The sequence below is a fragment of the Prorops nasuta genome, unplaced genomic scaffold (assembly GCF_024137725.1).
Source record: "Prorops nasuta isolate Cenicafe-Biocafe unplaced genomic scaffold, Cenicafe_Pnas_1.2 PNAS00013, whole genome shotgun sequence".
Lineage (NCBI taxonomy): Eukaryota > Metazoa > Arthropoda > Insecta > Hymenoptera > Bethylidae > Prorops > Prorops nasuta.
The window spans coordinates 647731-668355 of NW_027116810.1; the positions used below are offsets into that span (position 1 = coordinate 647731).

General features: G+C 40.8%; 2 protein-coding genes across 2 annotated transcripts; one reads left to right on the top strand and one right to left on the bottom strand.

Moving 5' to 3' along the window:
• Nucleotides 1-13765: 13765 nt before the first annotated feature.
• LOC136777959 (uncharacterized) lies at nt 13766-15639 on the bottom strand. The gene is made up of 2 exons (XM_066734531.1): nt 14790-15639; nt 13766-14736 (listed from the first exon to the last, which is right to left on the bottom strand). The coding sequence occupies exons 1-2, from the start codon at nt 15637-15639 to the stop codon at nt 13766-13768; spliced, it is 1821 nt and encodes a 606-aa protein (XP_066590628.1).
• Nucleotides 15640-19214: 3575 nt separating this feature from the next.
• On the top strand, nt 19215-20393 carry LOC136778011 (putative nuclease HARBI1). Its single transcript, XM_066734616.1, has 2 exons — nt 19215-19401; nt 19607-20393. The coding sequence occupies exons 1-2, from the start codon at nt 19343-19345 to the stop codon at nt 20391-20393; spliced, it is 846 nt and encodes a 281-aa protein (XP_066590713.1). The 5' UTR covers nt 19215-19342.
• Nucleotides 20394-20625: the final 232 nt, after the last annotated feature.

Genomic DNA, 20625 nt, shown 5'->3' on the forward strand with positions numbered 1-20625 from the left:
TAAGTAGGTATTTGTTTGCAGATTACTTCTACAATTTCTAATCGCGGTGTGGAGTATATCCACGAGGCTTGGTTTTTCATGGGAATTAGCATCGGTTGCACTAAATGTATAAGTTTATGCTCGCACGTATTTATATCTATGTGTTTTAAGTATAATGCAATTTCGCATGGATTAATTGTCTTTATTTTGTTGGATGGTTTATCCGTTGGACAGAAATAATTATCTTTTATCGTATAACATTTTTGTAATTCGTCTTCATTATACTCTGTATAGTGCTCAGCAATGCTGTCTATTGCTATGTATTCCTGACTTAAATCTATTATGGAGTGTAATGTTGTAGAATTCTGAATAGGGATTGGAATTGGATATATTTGCAAGAGATCGAATTCTTTGGGCGTTATTAGAGGTATGTGAAATACTACAATTAGTTTGTTGGTTTTGGTATAAATTGTGGGTTTCATTAGTTTTGAAATTAAATGTATATTTAGTGTTTCTAATGGAAAAGGGAATTGCGTGCCAGGAGGGATGTGAGGGATCGCATCTTTAAGGTATTCGAGAATTTTTGTATATCGAATAATTTTTGGATTTATTACTCCTTGGCTCGCCTGTATTACGAAATTTAGTAAGTGTTCCGTGTCTATCATTAATTCTTCGGATGTAAGATTAATGTTATATAGAGCTTCTCGCTCGTCCGCTTGGGCTTCTAGATCACGTACTGTTTTCATCAGCATTTTTTCGTTCGCATCTATTTTTTGTATCGTGTTATTATAAGTTTCTATAGTTTGGTCGATAATTTGTATTTGTTTTAAGAGTGCTATTCTGTTGGTCTCTACTGTTTGGTCTATGCTTTGTAGATGTTTATTTATTTCTTCTTCGTCGTTACTGTCCATTATTCCGAATAAAATTTTTCCGATTGATCCTACTCCGTTTGCTAGTCCTCGTTTGTTTCTTTCTTGGTGTAATGTTATTTCATCTATTTCGTCTAGGTTCTTTTCGGCTGTCTCTAGCTTGTAGACGGTATCAATAACGGGGTGTTTACAGATTTTTCTTCCTTCTTGTTTGTAGCAAAGGGTTTGATCATATAGGAATTTGTCTAGTTGCGCGAGTCTTTGGCGATATTCTACTATGTCGGTGATTATCACTAATTTCCATTTTTCTTTATAAAAATTGACCGTGCCGAATTTTTCATAAAATAATCCCGGTTGACCTTTGATGGGAATGTTTTGGACTTGCTGGGAGCTTCCGTGGATCGTTATGACCATAAGGGTCAGCATGCGCCTATAATAAAGGGTAAGTGTGGTTAATTGTGTAGTTTTAATGTGAAAAAATTTTAACAAGTTTTTAATTTTTACTGGGAGTTATTTTAGTCGGTCGCGAAGGTGCGTCTGGTTCGTAGACATTGGGTCAGCGTTTTTGCGTGAATTTGCGCGAAGTGGGGAATGGACTATATATTAGTGGTTTCCGTACGGGGAATTTCATTTCTATTCTCAAAGTTCGTAAACCGACAGTGACATGGCTGTACAAATTTACAAGCGAAAGGATATGTATGACCGAGGGGAAATTGACGGCCAGGGGCGTCGCCTTTTCTTAAGGCTGGATAATGGTGAGTGTCTCTCTCTTTTTTTTTGTTTTAGTTTTTGTTTCTACTTAATTTTAATTTCGTTGTTTCTATCCCTTTTCTTTTGTTTATTTAGTCATAATTTTCAACGTGGGTGCGGTGCAGTTCCGGAGGATGTGCCGAAAGTCGGACCGCATCCAGAGGCATCACGAGTGGGATTATGACTGCCTGGAGGACAGCTTCTGGGTCGTCTTCGACTTGTTTGGGATAAGGTGGCTCCAGTACACCGGGGTGGAGCCCTACCGTGGTTGGGGGTACCCCAACCAGCAGGTTGAGGGGTGGACGGGTCCACCCTTGGAGGAAAATGATGTCCTCCGATACCATGGCTTAATTTAGCCAAAAAAAAAATTTTTTTTTTTTTGTATCTTAAAAATTCAAACAAATGTATTTATATTAAAAAAAATTCTTTGTTTAACAATTGTCAGAGACGGTGAGGTGATTCCTTGAATAAATTTCAATTTATTTAAATGTATGTCTAATTTCTAATTTTAGTACCTTTCCCTGATATTTAAGTTTTAGAGATAGTTAGGGCAAGAGGGAGGAGGGAGAAATTAGAGAAATTTTAATAATAATAAGGGAGGGGGAAAGTTATAAAAATATCTTAGGGATTAAAATTATGTATATATATATCTCTTTCCCCTTTTTTTTTTTGTTTTGAATCGAGCTTTACTTATTAATTGTAACGAAAATATTTAAGAGTTGATTTTGATATAAAAAATTGGTAAGGTTGATTATTCATGAAATTTAATTATTATGGTTAGATAATTCTAGTGGTAGTAGCATATAGAATTGATTTAATTTTAATAGTAATTATAAGAGTAAATTGTAGTAGGAAATTGATTAGGGTGATGGGAAAAGGAGGTGAGAGAGGATGGTATGTGTGGGTGGTTGAGTCGGTATCTACACGTGATACGGCTTTAGCCTATTGACGTGGGTTACGATTTTCTTTTTACCCACTGCTAACTCATAATTTAACTCGCTTAGTTTTGCGGTTATGGTATAAGGACCGTCGTATAGGGGTTCCAATTTCTTCGGTTTTCCAGCGCGAATCATTTCTCGCTTTAACAATACTTGGTCTCCTACTTCGTAATATGATTCTTGTGTATTGTGGTCGTAATAGATCTTCGATTTTTCCTTTTCCCATATTAATTGGTCTTTCATTATGTTACCCGTTGAGCGAATTCTTTCGCGGAGCTCGTTATAGTAATCTTCAAATGTATACGTAGGTTGCGGCGGATATTTGAGCGTGGTCGGTAATTCAACCTCGCGTCCGAATAGCAGTGAAAAAGGCGTTCGGCCTGTAGCTGTGTGTGGCGTAGTGTTATAGGTGAACATGGCGTAGGGTAACCATTCGTCCCAGTTATCTAAATCTTCGTTGACAAAGTTTTTTAAGTACGACGCCAATGTTCGGTGCGACCGTTCTAGCGCACCATTTGACTGTGGGTGGTATGCCGTGGTCTGTATTTTGTCAATTTTTAATAGCTTACAGACGTCCTTAAATAGGTTACTTAGAAAGTTAGTACCCTGGTCAGTTAGAACCTTTTGGGGTAACCCGTAAGAAAAAATGATCCTTTCAACGAATAGTCGTGCCACAGTAGAGGCTGACTGGTCTTGAATAGGTAAGGCTATGCTGTATCTTGTAAAAAGGTCTTGGAAGGTTAAGGCATACTTGTTTCCTTGTTTGGTCGCAGGGTATGGTCCTATTATATCTAGGGCGACCTTTTCGAAGGGTTCTACTGGCGTGTCTGTTATCTGCATTGGTGCACGTTTCACGTTGCCTGTTTTATTGCGCTGGCACTTGTCACATTTTTTTATGTATTCTTCGATGTCCTTTTTCATATTTGGCCATACGTGTTTAATTTTAATTCTTTGCAGGGTTCTATTTACGCCTTCATGTCCTCCGAAGGGAGTATCGTGATACTCGTAAAGGATTTGATTTATCATTGCGGGAGTATAGGTTGATGGCTTCTCATCAGCTGTTTTTTCCTCGGCGTCGGAGTTAGCTGAGGTTGCATCTTCGTTTGAGTCGGTTGGCCTTGGGGCGGCTTGCCGTGCTCTTGAGCGCGTGGTCACGTATATACGACTTAGCGCATCTGCGTTTGTATTCTGAGTACCTGGTTTGTATCTAATTTCGTAATCGTACTCGGCTAACTTTAATCTCCAACGCATCAATCTGGAGCCTGGGTTTTCTACATTGAAAAGCCAAGTAAGTGGTTGATGATCGGTGATGATGGTAAATCTAGTACCATATAAGTAAGGTCGAAAATTTTGTACAGCCCAAACTATAGCTGCTAATTCTTTTTCCGTGGTGCTGTAGTTTACTTCGGCCTTGTTAAGCGTTCTACTGGCGTAAGCAACGGGGAGGTCTTTGCCTACCTCGCCTTGCGATAACACGGCTCCTATTGCTTTATTGGAGGCGTCCGTGGTCAGAATGAAAGGAAGATGAAAGTCTGGATACTGTAAAAGTGGTGCAGTAGTCAATCTTTCCTTTAGATTTTCAAATGATGATTGTTCTAGGGAGGTCCAGTTGAACTTCACTCCTTTCTTTAATAGGTTCGTCATGGGTTTCGACAGGTCAGCAAAATGGTCAATGAACCTTCGGTAATAGCCTGCTAGGCCTAAAAAGGATTGTACGTCCTTTACGCTCTTGGGTGCTGGAAAATTTTTTACAGCTTCTATTTTAGTTGGGTCTGGAGAGATGCCTTTGTCCGTAATTATATGACCCAGGTAACAAGTTTCCTTGCAAAGGAAACGGCATTTTTCCGGTTGCAGCTTTAGAGTATTTTCACGCAGTCGAATGAATACTTGTTTCAGTCTTTTGTTGTGCTCTATTAGAGTAGGGGCGTGAATTACTATGTCGTCAAGGTAAACGAAACATTGGATCCCTTGGAGTCCGGATAATACGGTGTTCATTAAACGTTGAAACGTAGCTGGCGCGTTTTTCAATCCAAAGGGCATGCGGTTGTACTCGTAGTGCCCTAGGGGTGTGGAGAAGGCTGTTTTTTCCTTGTCTTCTTCAGCCATGCCTATCTGGTGAAATCCAGAGGCTAGGTCAAGGGTGGTGAAATATTTCGAGTGGCCTAGTTGGTCCAATATTTCGGTGATGTTTGGCAATGGATAGGCATCACCTATAGTAGCTTCGTTTAGCTTGCGAAAATCTACGACGATGCGCATTTTTATATTTCCTTGTGCATCGGGTTTCTTGGGTACCACGAGCAGTGGCGCGTTCCACTGGCTTCGGCTCGGCCGTACTATTCCGTCAGCTTCTAGCTGGGAAATTTGTTTATCAATTTCTTGTTTATGCTTTTCAGGTAACCTATAGGGTTTTTTAAAGATAGGTTTAGTATTTTCTACCAAAGTAATGGTATGTTTTACCGCTTCAGTGGTGAGGAGTTTGTCACCTTCTAAGTGAAATATATCATTGTATTCCTCACAGAGTTCTGTTAGAGTGCGCAATTCTTCCTGATTTAAATGATTTAGTTCTAATTGAGACTTTAACCGGGCGAGTCGATCGCTGGCGCAGTTATTGACAGCGTATACGGTTATGGGTACAGAAGGGTCGTCGCCCTGAGTCGGTGGACTCGGAATATCTTCTAACACAACTGTAGGCAAGGGTATCTCTAGTTCTTTCTCCGTGATGTTCAAGATGCTGACGCAGCAGGTAGAGTTGGTTGGCCTAGTGGCACAGTTACCTATATACACTCCAGGTAGTATTTGGTGTCCATTTACAATGCCGTCTTGTTTGCTATCAGTTAACGCGGCTACTAATGTTTGGGATCTCGGTTTTAGTGATACCGTGCGTGATACTACTTGTTTCATTGGCCAGGTGTGTCCCAGCATCGTCAAGGACACGTCCTTTTCATAATGGAAGCTATTTCTTTTCCAGAAATCCATACCGATTAGTCCGTCGGCTATTAGCGAAAAGGTATCTGGTACTATTTGAAATTTATGGGTTATGGTGTATTTTCCGACTTTTACGTGTAGGTAAACTGATCCTAGTGTCTTTACAGGTGTTCCACTTATTCCTGTTAGCGTAATCGGAGTTTTGTCAGCTATTGTTTCTTTGCGCAGGACTCTTATTTTAATTATGGAGACGTCGGCTCCAGTGTCGAAGAGTAAGGTTGCTGGTCGAATGAATTCAGCGGCTTGTACTTCGATTAAATTTTTTATAGGAGTACACAATACCATATTAGCGGTTAAATTTCCTACAGGTGTTGGTCGATTCAGGTTTTCGTTAATTGGTTGCTCTGAATTATTTGCATTCTGTTGAGCTTCTCTTTCTCGCTTTGCTTTTAATGTGCGGCACTCTTGGACGGTGTGTCCTGGTTTTTTGCAATAATTGCAAGAGGTGGATACTTTGTTCACGGAAGATGAGTGACTCTGAGTCCGTTTTGCGTTGCTAAGTCGCGCGTAGCATTTTTCGGCTACATGTCCTTTCCTGTCGTAGCGTTTGCAATGGAGGTGCGAATTATTCCGTTGTCCGGAGGGTCGTTGTTGTCCTTGGTTATCGCGTCTGCCATGGGTCGAGCCCTGTTGAGTTCTGTACTCTTCGTCGGAGCGAGTCAAGGATTCACGATCGATTGCGATAGCAATTGATTCTCTTAGAGTTGCACGCTCGCAAGATGCTACCATAACTTGGAGTTTAAAATTCAATCCTTTTATGAATTGATGTTTCGCTTGTTGCGTTAACAATTCTTCTATGGCTTCGTTTTTAGCCGGGTCATTTGCTGGCGTGATGCATCTTTCTTTCAAACCTGATAATATGTCTTCTAGTCGAGAAGCATAGGATCGTACCGATTCATCTTTTCCTTGTCGGCATCGATTTAAACTATTTTGAAGGGTCGCGGTAGACCGTCGGGGTTTGAATGCTTCTTCTAATTCTCGTATTAGTTGCTCGATATTTTCGATTACTTTGTGCTTAGTTTCGGTATAAGCTTTGCCTCTTAGTATAGTGAATCTAACCTGCCGTAGAAATTCGTCTCTATCTAACGGGTGTAGATTTTGGTTTGCCATAATTATGGAATTCACAAACGGTTCTAGCTCGTCTGGGTCTCCTTTATACTTTGGAATTCTTCCAAGAGTTACGTGTAGGGAAGCATATCCGTGGTGAGGTTCTTCTTCTTCCTCATCGTCTAGATCTGGCGCGTATCGAGGTCTTTCGCATGGAGTCACATACGATGTTCTTTGTGTCGGTCTTGCCGTGGAGGTCCTCGAGGGGAACCTATTAAAATTTTGTCGTAACCTGGAGAGTTCGTCTCTCAGTCTCGCGTTTTCTTCTTCCATTATGCTAATATCTCGGGGCCTTATGCTGTGGTGTAATCTTCTAATTTCAGCATCTATGGCGCTAGGAGGTACGCTTTCGTCAAGTGGAATCGTGTTTGTTGGTGCGTCTTCTATTCTGATAGGGGGACGTTCCGCGGTGTAACTATGGTCTAAATCTGGGACGTCGTTGTTCGCGTTGCCACGGTGAGCCATAGTTAATCTATTCTGTCTTCGCGTATTTACGTTTCGAAATGGGGTCCCTTCGTCAAGTTCCCTAAGAGTACGCAAAGTTCTATTCCCTAATTGAGAGATGCAACTGTCTATCTCACGGGAGATTGAAACACGATTTGGTCGAGGTACGCTATGTGTCGCGGGAGTTAAACTGGGTTCAGATTGAGTTCGGTCTAAATTATCGGGATTACGGTACATGGAAGAAATTTAGTACTACGAACGCTATGGGCTCGCGGTTACAAAGTTCACAATTAAAATTGCTACTGATATGATTGGTACCGTACTCACCAAAAGCTCATTTTCACTGGTTGGCTGGCTGCAAGTTCTGCTGGTTTCCAGTCGTTGATTTCTTGTAGTCGTGAGGTAGTATGCGGGGTGAACCTCGAAGTTGTGGGTTTGTCGCTCCGTTGCTGAGAAAGGCGAAGTTGGCGGATGTCTCGTTGAGTATCGATGATCGTCCACGTCGGTTCGTCCTTGTAGAGGTTGGTCGATCGAAGAAATAGAATTTTCTTGATTTTCCTTGGGATGAAGATTTATGTAGGTTTGATCTTCACCAGTCAACGGATCCCACCGCTGCCACCAGTTTGTTGTGGTTCTATCGCTGATTCACGACAACCTCGAAATTCTTTTGTATAATAAAGTTTATTGACGTTTGATTTACAATGTTTCTTCTTTATACAAATTGATAACCAGAGCTATGAGCTAGATAATTATAGTCTTAAGAGACAAAGGATTGCCTGGATAAGTTTAAGAGATAAGAGGACTGAAGGTCCTAGGAGACTCGACTTGTTCCTTCTAGCTTTTGACTCGAACTGAATTTTGGGGCTGCACGTTTGGGGCTCCTACCCTCAAAGTGCAGCGTCAAACATTACCTTATATGGTAACATTTGCGGGTCCCAATGGTCAAATGCGTCATTGTTCTAGAACATTCGACTGCCGTCGAAGTGCATTTTGCCACGTGTCGGGACTTAGCCTTGGCGACTGTGTGAACGAGCTGCGTCTGGCGCTTCGTATTACATTTAGGAATTTGTCGCTTTTAGGAGTATCTCTCCTTTACAATGAGGCTATTGATATTTTAATATAATTATGATAGATTTAGAGTTATTAATTATATCTTTAAATGATAATAATATTAATAATATTAATTATATAATGCTTATTGTAGCAATGAGTTATGTATGTTTATTCTATGTACATAACACTGATTACACTCTTTCTTCCTTGTCTTGACGCCATCGCGTCAACGGGGGGAGTTTGTTCGAGATTGGGAGGAGCAGAAAATGTTGCGAAGTAGATTCCGCATTTCTCTGTTATATCTCCCATCTCTATTGCGCTCACAATAGACGGCTAGACCTACAGCGTCTAGCCGCTCTATCTGTCTCTCTCTCCGCGGCGCGCTTGCGCGTCTTCTGGCCCTGGCGCGTCGCGGCCGCGAAGCGACACTACTTGCGCGCTTGGCCACTAGGTGGCCAGCGCCCGCGGCAGCTCTCTCGCTGGCAAGATTAGTGTCGCGTAATTATATAGATGGGTCCTTGATAAGGACCCATCGCACCTCAGCCTTGCTCGATCGCTTCGCAGCAGCAAAGCACCGCAGCGCCTTTTTTGAGCCTTTCGGCACCACCGCCTCCACGGCATTTTTTGACGCCTCCGCCAGGCCAGCCAACAAGCGCCTCCACCGGCGAACTCTACGGGTCGACTACTTTGGTAAGTATCACCCACCACCCACTGCCTACCAAGAGGGGACTACCCCTCTGCGGCGATATCCTCCCTCCTAAGGGAAATTTCTCCGGAGACTGCCCGGGAGAAGTTAACCCTCTCCTTCCCCTCCACACTGCCTCCGAGGACTACCTCGGACCCAGTGTTCCGACCCTCAAGTCCAGAGCTCTCGAAAGAGTCGGGTAGCGGGAGGGGTAGCATTCACCCTAGGGGTTGGGGTGGCTCGGAGCCACTATAGCTCTAGGAGAAGTAGGCCGAGGGATAAGGGGACTTCCCCTTCCCTAAAACCACTTCTATTTCGCTTACTCCCGTGGCTGGGGATTTTACTGGGGAATACTCCAGGGAAAATTGCCCAGTCCGGGAGCTTCTAAGTCCGCGTTCCTTTTTGGGGAATTCTGTTTTCTGGGGTTCTAGGGAATCTTCGTAGACCGAAATTCCCTAGAAGTTGACGAGAGCAAATTCCCTAGAAAGTCGATCATTAGTGTAGCGGTTCTTTTGTAAATATTGTAAAATTTTTGTACATTTTATTTATTTGAATAAAGACTCTTTTACCTCTTACATTTGTCTTCGAACTTTATTCTCAGATATAACCTTCCCTTCTGACCACAGGGCTGGAACCTATTTGGGCACTGTCTCGCACAATCCTTGTTCCGAAATTGGATTTTCGTGATTACTGGGTATCTTTTCGTCTCGCTTCACTTGCGAGATTTGCGATATCTTTTCATCCGACGCTTGGAGCTGCGTAGAATTCTGGGTAGAATTTACGAGCTCCTTTTGCCGTTTTTTGACGAGCAGTTAGGACATTCCGCAAGGGAAACGTCTTTTTGCCCGCATCGATAGCAGAACATCTTTCTGGCCTCTTTACACATACTCCAACCGTGTCCCGATTTACCGCAATTAAAGCAGGTCATGTTCGAGCCAGGTTGTTTCTGTTTAGAGCCGCGCTGACCTGAATGTTTATTATCAGCTTTCTCCTTCGGTTTCGATTTGGAATTATTATTCCTTCCTCGATTACCGGATGATTTGAAAGCTTGTAGATGCTCTTTGGTATCTTTTGAATCTTCTGGTGTAGATTCATCGGTATCTGAGTCGGAACTTTCGTCCACTTCAAGAGCACGCAGTGTGTGTCTCCTAGACTCCCGTATCTTTCCACGATTGCCTTTATATGCCAGTTCGGGAACTAAAGTTTCCTCTGGCATAGCAGGTGGGCGATATCCTAATGACGGCCGATATGCGGCTTCGAAATTGAGCAATAAACGCTCAAATTCTCGATACGTCATCGCAGTATGTATAGCGATACCTCGTCTATACGCCGGTAGCATGTTCTTGTGCGCGATAACAATTCGGCTCCAGTCCGATCTATCTCTGCCTATTTTGCGAATATACGATTGTATAATTTGCAAATAGGCTCGCACAGGCTCGTTAACTCCCTGAGTTCTTGTAAGAAGCTCAGTTTCCAACTCCTCTTCCCAGGTTTGTGATCTGAAATACGACCGTAAACCGGACATAATTTCAGACCAGGTTGAGAATTTGTTATCCTCAAACCACATCCTCGCCACACCAGTTAAGATGTGGGGAAAGACGTCAACCAGGTCGGAATCTCTAATCCTAAGCAGATTCAAAACGGCGTCGGTCCTGGCAATGAAGCTCTCAACCGTTTCCGTTGAATCGCCCGCAAAGGTTAGATTCGATTTCTGGAGTGACTCGAGAACTCGCCAACGGGGCATGGTGTCTTCCCCTCGGCCGATATCTTTTCCGGGTATCTTGCGAGTCACCTTCGTTGCGTAGGTTCCTCGATACACCGCAGCGGTACTTAATCCCGAAGCTTCATCAGAAGCTAGTTGGGATTCGATATCTTCGCCTGGCCTAGTCAGTGTCAGCAAAGGCTGGCCCTGATTGGCCGGTCCCGGTTGGTTCGTCGCGTTTTTAGGCGGACGGCCTCTGGGACGCTTAGCGGGAACAGCCTGCGCTGTTCCTCCGATAGCTTTTCCTTGAGCTAATTGCTCGAAGGATCTCGATATTTGCGAGATGAGATCTTGGAAAGAATTTCCCAATTTCTCCATTCTCGCATTGAGATTCGATACCTTGCTTGCCAGGTTAACCTGGACAGCATCATTATCTGTCGGGTCATCGAAATCCTCCGATGTATTTCCCGACCCGGTACTCCCTCTCCTCTCCGCATTCTCTGCCATCGCACGTACTCAATGCTTGTTCGGTGTTAAGGCGTCTATGAATGTCGGAGGTTGTCGCTGGAGTGAGCCAGGTTTGTTCCACTGGCTCCGATAACCCACTCACGGTAGGTTGCCTCACCCGTGGCTTGGGTGCGCGCGCAATAGTCGAGGACGGTGGCGCCCTCACTAGAACTATTTGCTTGTGGCCGCACGTTTGTGTTCCACAATTAAAAAGGAAATAAATTACACGTCTATCTAGAGATTACTCTGGGATTTTTATTGCAATTCACAGCACTAAAAATACAGCCCTTTTTCGCACTGGGAAGTTCAATGCAAGTAACTCCTATTCTACTCGGAAGAAAGCTAGTCGGTCAGGGTGGTCCCCTTTTATACCCCGCTGCTCAGGTCAAAGGTGGCGCTGCTCTGTCGGCGAACGGTTGGTAGCAGTGGTGAGTTGGCAGCAGTCTCCACTTCCTGTAGCTCCTGTATAGTTGGTGAGACGCCAGTGTCGCCACAACCACTCCCCCCTGAGTTTGCGCGCCTGCGCTGTGTTTCAGTTGTCATGGCGGACGGGTTTGAATCTAACGTACGTTTTCCTGGGCTGGTCAAACGTCGATGTCCAAATGTGTGGCTTCTGTTCGACCACGTCGTCATCCTCAGTGAGTTCATCGTCCGTTTTGGTCAGGTACGCAGGTTTCAGTCTATCGGCGGCAATGTGTTTGTCCTGCCCATCCACTTCTATTGTGTACAAGCTGTCAGTAATTCTTGCTTTAATTTTGTAGGGCCCAGTGTATGGAGGTTCCAGTGGCTTCTTCACGTGATCCGACCTCACGAAAACATGTGTATAGGTTTGCAGGTCTTTACTGATGAACATCCTCGCCTTGTTATGGTGTGCTGTCGGAGTGGGTCTAAGTGCTCTCATTATCTCTCTGTGCCTGTCAACAAAAATCAGTGGATCCCAAACCTGCTCATTATTGACAAAGAAGTCGCCAGGTATTCTTAGTGTTGTTCCATAGGTTAACTCAGCTGGTGTTGCTTGCAGGTCCTCTTTGAAGGAAGTTCGTAGTCCAAGCAGGATGGATGGCAGGATATCAACCCAGGGTTCTGGAGAACACATCAATGCTGCCTTCAGTGTCCTGTGCCAACGTTCCACCATTCCGTTCGACTCTGGATGGTAAGGTGATGTTCTGTGCCTCTTTGCTCCAACTGCATGTGCCAGTGACTTGAAGAGTGCAGCCTCGAACTGAGTTCCTTGATCTGTGGTGATAATCAATGGTGTGCCGAAGCGCGAAATCCAGTGAGTGAACAGTGCCTTAGTGAGTGTGTCGGCAGTGATGTCTGTGAGTGGGATAGCTTCTGGCCACCTTGTGAAGCGGTCAATTATGGTCACACAATACCTAAATCCCTTCACAGGTGGTAGGATGATAATGTCCATGTGAATATGTGCAAACCTGTTATCTGGCACCTCAATGTGATTCGGAAGGATTCTGTTGTGACGCTGGATCTTGGATCTTTGACAACTTAAGCATTCACGTGTCCATTTGGTAGCATCCTTCCTAATCCCAGGCCAGGAGTATTTGCTGCAGAGTTCCCTAGACGTGCTGCGAATGCTAGGATGTGACAGTCCGTGCACAATTTTAAAGGCTGTCCTTCTTAGTCTCTGTGGTAAGTAAGGCTTCACACGACCATCAGACACCTGGCAATAAATTTGAACATTTGGCTCTACAGTGAGTTTGTGCAAGTGCAGTGAAGTGTTCCCTTCGTTTAGCAAGTCTTGCAGCTCCTGCTCATCTCCTTGCGCCTCTTGAATGACCATGGGACTCAGTACTGTAGGCATAGTGACAGCATTAATGCGAGAAAGTGCATCTGCTACCACATTGTCACTCCCTTTTATGTATTCAATGTCTGTTGTGAACTGTGAAATGTACTCCAATTGTCTCAACTGCCTGTCGGATACCTGGTGAGGCTTTTTGCTGAATGCATGTGTCAGTGGTTTATGATCACTCTTAATTTTAAATGGTCTGCCTTCTAGCATGTGTTCAAAATACTTGATTGCTGCAAACACTGCCAGAAGCTCCCTGTCATATGTAGAGTACCTCTGTTCCGTGTCACTGAGCTTCCTGGAGAAGAATCCTATAGGGTACCATGCTCCATCCTCCTGCTGCTCCAAGGACGCTCCAATCGCTGTCATAGAGGCATCAACGGTGAGGCAGACTTTTGCTGTTGCTGATGGGTAATGAAGCAAGGTTAAGTTAGAGAGGCTCGCCTTGGAATCCTCGAATACCTGCTCTGCCTCAGGGTCCCAGGTAATTGGCGTTTTGTCATTCTTTTTGGATCTGACCAGGTACTTTGTCATGGGTCCCTGCAGCTGTGCAGCTAGTGGAATCGTTTTACGGTAGTAATTTAGCATACCCAAAAACCTTCTCAGTTCCATGACTGTTGTAGGCTTTGGAAAGTCCATGATCTTTTTCACACGTTCAATAGATGGTGTGTACCCGTTTTTACTAATGTTGTATCCCAAGAAGTCAACTTCACTTTTGCCAAAGTGACACTTCTGCAGGTTAATTGATAGATTGTTCTGCTGAAGCCGTTCAAAAACTTTTTCCAGATTATCTCGATGTTGCCGCTCGGTGTCGGACATTACCAGGATATCATCAACATATATAAATACGAAATCCAGGTCTCTGAATATATGGTTGATGTACCTCTGAAAGGTTTGAGTCGCGTTTTTTAAACCAAATGGCATCACCAGGTACTCTTATAATCCTCAAGGGGTTGTAAGTGCTGTTTTTCCTATGTCTTCCTCATGCATTGGTATCTGATGATATGCTCTTTCCAGGTCAATGGTCGAGAATATGGTCTTCCCTTGCAGCAGTGGGAACACATCATGAATTAGTGGAGGCGGATAGCTATCGTGAACTGTAGCTGCATTCAAACCCCTGTAGTCACCACACATTCGATAGCTATCATCCTTCTTCTTCACCAAGTGTATGGGGCTTGCCCATGGACTACTAGATGGACGAATTGCCCCCATGTCAAGCAGCTGCTGAATCTCCCTTCGCGCTGCCATTGCCTTTTCACCAAACAGCCTTCTGAACTTCTGTGACACAGGCTGACAGTTGGTTATAATGCGGTGAGCAAAATTTGTTTCTCTAATTTGCACCTCAGGAGAAATCCGGGTTATCCCGATGTATTTTTTTAACAGGTCTGAGTACGGAGAATCTGAATAAACCGTTGACACGCTGTGGTGGCTTGTCTTAAGGATTTCTCCTCTGGAGGTTAACTTTGTTGTTCCGTCAATCAACCTTTTATTTTTCAGATCTATAATCACATTGTAGTGAGTTATAAAGTCCGCTCCTATAATGGCTGTCGGTACCTCTGCAATGATGAATGTCCAAGTGAATTCTCTTCGCAGATGCAAATCCAGCTTCAAGGTCCTCCTACCAAAGGTCGGAATTACCGAGGTGTTTGCTGCATAAAGAACTAAATTGTCTTTTTTACCTCCAATTTGGCATTTATTTGCCGGGATTATTGAGACTGCTGATCCGGAATCGATCAGATACTTTATATTTGTCTGCTTATCATGTATAAACAATCGGAGTTCCTGTGAGACCTGATTGACCTCGCCACAGTTGCGGACTCCGATCAACGATGGCTGTGCTAGTTTCCCGCAGGTTTCTTGAAGGTCGCATGAAGTAGACACGGCTCTACACACTTGTTCGACTTCTCTCCAAACTTCTGATGGTAATAACAAAGCCGTGACCTTGTTGGCGTCTTTGATCTCGGCCTACTGTGTCTTGGAGCTGTATGTTCCCGGTAACCGCTTGACCCTTGAGCAAGCTGCGTTTCTAACGCTCTATGTGCTGCCTTCACATCTTTTATTTCCTGCATGCACGTAATAATTAGCGCTTGCAAGTCCTCTATTTTTTTCTCTAGATTGCTGCTTGAATTTGCTTGCGTACTGGTCGACGCAGCCATGACATACGACGACTGGAAAGTATCTATGATACGATCAGCCATTTCAGCCACTGCTTCTATGTCCAATTTGCTCGATGTGAGCAAATGTGGACGCATGTGCGCTGGCAAACGTTCCAGCCAGAGTTGATGTAAAATCTCGTCACTTATCTCCGACTTCGCCAAATCACGCATCTCGCGTAGTAATTGCGAGGGTTTCTTGTCCCCAAGCACGAGATTTTTCAGCAGTTTATCCACTTGCTTAGTGCGCGATTCCGCCAAACGATGTATGATTGCTTCTTTTAGATTTAGGTACTTCCCCGTCTGCGGCGGTCTTCGTAGAACATCAGTCAGCAACCTGAGAGTGTCTCTGTCCAAGGCTCGGAGAATGGCAGAATATTTTGTCTCGTCCTTGGTGATTCTCGCCGCATTGAATTCAGCTTCCACCATCATGAACCACAGGTCTGGCGCATCATTCATGAATGGTGTGAGCACGTGTTTGCCCACGGAGTAGAGCTGCTCCATTGGATTGAACGCGGGCGAGTCCGTGTCCAAGAGGCTTTCGCTTCTTTCCTCTCCCATCTCTAAGAGCTGAGGTTGCATTTGATTTGCTGGACCAATCTCAGGCATTATTATCAGGTTGTCCGTTGACTCCGTAGGTGGTGGAGTTCGTGGTACCTTCAGCATCCCAGTCCCACGAGGCTAAAGGATCACTCCAACGACAATTTCCTTGCAGAGTTCTCCAGATCACGTCGGGGTCACCAATTTGTGGCCGCACGTTTGTGTTCCACAATTAAAATGGGTACATACAAGATTGTCCGAAAACTTTTGTAGAAGTGAGTCGACTACCTATATGACTAGTGAATATGGCCGAAATCTAGTAATATATTGCTATAATGTCGTAAGGCATTTATTGTAGTATTCATTTAGATATCAAGATGAGAAAAAGATAATTGAATAATCTTCAAGATAACGTCAATTTAAAGAAGCAGAAGAAAAAACTGCAAAATAAATGTAATTAAGAAAAACTATGGATCTTAGATAAGTAAAAACGTTTGAATAATTTACAGTATTTATATATTGAATTTACTAGTGTTACTTTGTGGAAATATATTTTGTACAAATATGATTTAGGTGTTTGTGGCTTTCGCAAAGGATTAAAGAAATGCAGCATAAATGTTTATCAGAATAATAATGAGAGACGAGACAAAAATGACTGATAAGTGTAATTAAAATATTCATGCGTACTTTATTGACATATATGTCATCTGGTATAACTTTTACTGCTACGATGTTCATATTAATTATGATTTTATGATGAGAAACGCATGGGTCAAAGAAGGCAATACTTCTTACAAGGTAAATGTAAACAATTTGCAAATGTATTATACTTTCAATTTCAAATATAAAACTGTGTCTTAACTGTTTAGTTGATTAATTATTTAGATATTACTTTTATCGCTGGAATGATATCTTGCTCATATCTACGATGAGCAGAAATAAGAAGATATGAAGGACTTTCGACTAATCCCATCCATGTAAATTGCTTCCTTTGGCACAGAGTTTATGGTTAGTAATCGCAAGGTATATGTAATTTTTATTACAGTGTTTATTAATTCAAAGTTACTTTTAATTTGCTTAGCTTAATGAGTTTATATATTAAATATGGTCTGCTTTGGTTTTTCAGATATTACTGAGCGACTGAAGTGGAACTTTTATCAAATAACCTATTCAAGGATTATAATAAATATATAGAGTATGGATATATATATAATTATTAATAATCATACGCTGCAAGATTTGTACAGATGACAAGTGTCTTTATAACAGTGATTTTGCAGTACTTAATTAGAACAAGTTCAAGCAAAGTTAAATTATACAAGTTAATATTGAAATTTTATCATTTTCACTATTATTAAATATATTTAATAGATATACAATATGCAGGGCGTACCACTTAAATGCCCCAGAGCATAGATACAAAAAGCGTGTATTGCGTTAATTATAAGAGATATTCAATTTTTTCATATGACCCTTTTGGAAGCAAATAACAAAAGGTTTCGAAAAAGTCCTGTGCAAACATTGAATATCTCTTATAGTTGAAGAGGTACGCGTCTTTTTGTATCTATGTTCTGGAGCATTTTAAGTGGTACGCCCTGCATATTGTATATCTATTAAATATATTTAATAATAGTGAAAATGATAAAATTTCAATATTAACTTGTATAATTTAACTTTGCTTGAACTTGTTCTAATTAAGTATTGCAAAGTCACTGTTATAAAGACACATGTCATCTGTACAAATCTTGCAGCGTATGATTATTAATAATTATATATATATCCATACTCTATATATTTATTATAATCCTTGAATAGGTTATTTGATAAAAGTTCCACTTCAGTCGCTCAGTAATATCTGAAAAACCAAAGCAGACCATATTTAATATATAAACTCATTAAGCTAAGCAAATTAAAAGTAACTTTGAATTAATAAACACTGTAATAAAAATTACATATACCTTGCGATTACTAACCATAAACTCTGTGCCAAAGGAAGCAATTTATATGGATGGGATTAGTCGAAAGTCCTTCATATCTTCTTATTTCTGCTCATCGTAGATATGAGCAAGATATCATTCCAGCGATAAAAGTAATATCTAAATAATTAATCAACTAAACAGTTAAGACACAGTTTTATATTTGAAATTGAAAGTATAATACATTTGCAAATTGTTTACATTTACCTTGTAAGAAGTATTGCCTTCTTTGACCCATGCGTTTCTCATCATAAAATCATAATTAATATGAACATCGTAGCAGTAAAAGTTATACCAGATGACATATATGTCAATAAAGTACGCATGAATATTTTAATTACACTTATCAGTCATTTTTGTCTCGTCTCTCATTATTATTCTGATAAACATTTATGCTGCATTTCTTTAATCCTTTGCGAAAGCCACAAACACCTAAATCATATTTGTACAAAATATATTTCCACAAAGTAACACTAGTAAATTCAATATATAAATACTTTAAATTATTCAAACGTTTTTACTTATCTAAGATCCATAGTTTTTCTTAATTACATTTATTTTGCAGTTTTTTCTTCTGCTTCTTTAAATTGACGTTATCTTGAAGATTATTCAATTATCTTTTTCTCATCTTGATATCTAAATGAATACTACAATAAATGCCTTACGACATTATAGCAATATATTACTAGATTTCGGCCATATTCACTAGTCATATAGGTAGTCGACTCACTTCTACAAAAGTTTTCGGACAATCTAGTATGTACCTTAAAATGGAAATAAATTACACGTCTATCTAGAGCTTACTCTGGGATTTTTATTGCAATTCACAGCACTTAAAATACAGCCCTTTTTCGCACTGGGAAGTTCAATGCAAGTAACTCCTATTCTACTCGGAAGAGAGCTAGTCGGTCAGGGTGGTCCCCTTTTATACCCCGCTGCTCAGGTCAAAGGTGGCGCTGCCCTGTCGGCGAACGGTTGGTAGTAGTGGTGAGTTGGCAGCAGTCTCCACTTCCTGTAGCTCCTGTATAGTTGGTGAGCAAGGTTGCCAAGTCCGCCATCTTGAATAGTACTACGCTCTATAGTAAGTGAATTTTGATATAAGGGACGTTTATTTTCCGAGATCAGATTCAGATCATGGATCAGACTTGCCGCAGTGTCGCAACTTATGAAAAAAATACTAGACCACCCTAGGCTGATCCGGATCTAGTGAGGAGGCTTCCGCGAGCGGGAATCCGGATCCGGATTAAGTAGAGTAAGTAGGGCCTACTCAAGTGTGATTGGAATTTTAGCTGTCATTAGTGTCATTATTCTAACCAATAAAGGATAAATTTGAAGGGAAATTCCCAATACATTTTACTAAAGATAAAGAGGGATTTGTAATAATCATTAATAATTTTCATTTTTTATTATAATATATTAATTTTCTTACATTATTTTTCGTAATAATATTATTTACAGATTAAGCAATGGACTATATGAATTTATGGAATATTTTATTTGAAAATGATGAAGAGGAAGATAATGTATTATTATCTTACATAAATTCCACAGAAACTCATAGACGAATTGAGAATTATGTTCCACAAGTTTTGCCGAATTATTCTTTATCAGGTAATTCAAATTTTGCATATTCGCTTGTGTACTGTGTTTGCAATCTTAATATAACAATTCTGAAAACATTACCTATAATCATTTATCGGATTGTATAATTTGTTTGTATTCCCTTTATTAATGTAAAATTTGTATTTTGTGCAGATTTTAAATCCCATTTCCGTCTATCCAAACCAACATTTCAAGCATTGCTAGAGAAAATAGGTTCTTGTTTGCTGAACACTCGTGAAGGGCCAAAAATAATGCCATTTAAGCAACTCGCTGTTGCTTTATGGATATTGGGAAATCAAGAGACTTACAGGTATATTTTATTTAAACACTGATTATATGATTTCCTTAAATCCATTATTATACACAAATGTTAGGCTTTATAAAGTATATTGTATATTTTATTTAATTATGTAAATTATAATATTTAAAACTACTATTAATAATAAAGGCTAAGGTTACCTTAGCTATCTCCTGTATTGAATATATAACGTACCAATAATTAGACTCCCTTACAGATCTGTTTCTGACAGATTTAACATATCTAAGAGCACAGTATGGAATTGTCTGTTAAATGTGGCGCATGTTCTACAAAATCATAGAGCTGATTATATAAAATGGCCAGAACAAAACTTAATAATACGGAATGTAGAGACATTTGCAGAGATAAGCAATTTTCCTGGTGTAGTGGGTGCCATAGATGGGTGCCACATACAAATTAGTGCTCCTACTGAGCACCCTAATAGTTATATAAACCGTAAAGGTTTCCACTCCATTGGCCTTCAAGGAATATGTGATGCCAATAGGAAATTTATTGACGTTTTCGCCGGCTATTGTGGCAGCGTACATGATGCTCGAGTTTGGCAACTCAGTAAAATTAAAGAGGCAATAGACAGTAACCCACAGCGATATTTCCCTGAAAACACGCATTTAATAGGAGATTCTGCATATCCGTTATCAAAGACTCTTCTCGTTCCATATCGAGATAATGGCCATTTAACTAATATTCAAATTAATTATAACAAAAGTTTATCTTCAACTAGAATAGTGATAGAACGAACTTTTGGTTTACTAAAAGCTCGATTCAGGAAACTAAAATACATGTATTTGTATGATACGGATATAATTCCTCTTCTAATACTAGCATGTTGTATATTACATAACATTTGTATTGATAATGAAGAAGAACTATTTAATGTAACCGAAGATGAAGATGACTTTAATATAGAAATTGATAACGAAGAATCTGCTTTTTTGGATGGAGAAGAGAAAAGAGATGTAATAGCGCATTTACTTAACATATAGAATACTTTATAATTTTATTTTGTAGATTCAATAAATTTGTACAATTACGAAAAGTTACACATATACATAGATATAAATATAATATACACCTATATTTTATTAATAAATATATATTTTGGCTACATTAATAATGCTCAGTTTTTCTTATGAGGACTATTGTCAATTTATAATAATTAATATGGAACCGAAATAAAAGAAAAATTGCATTTATTAAATTTATTATGCGAATGAA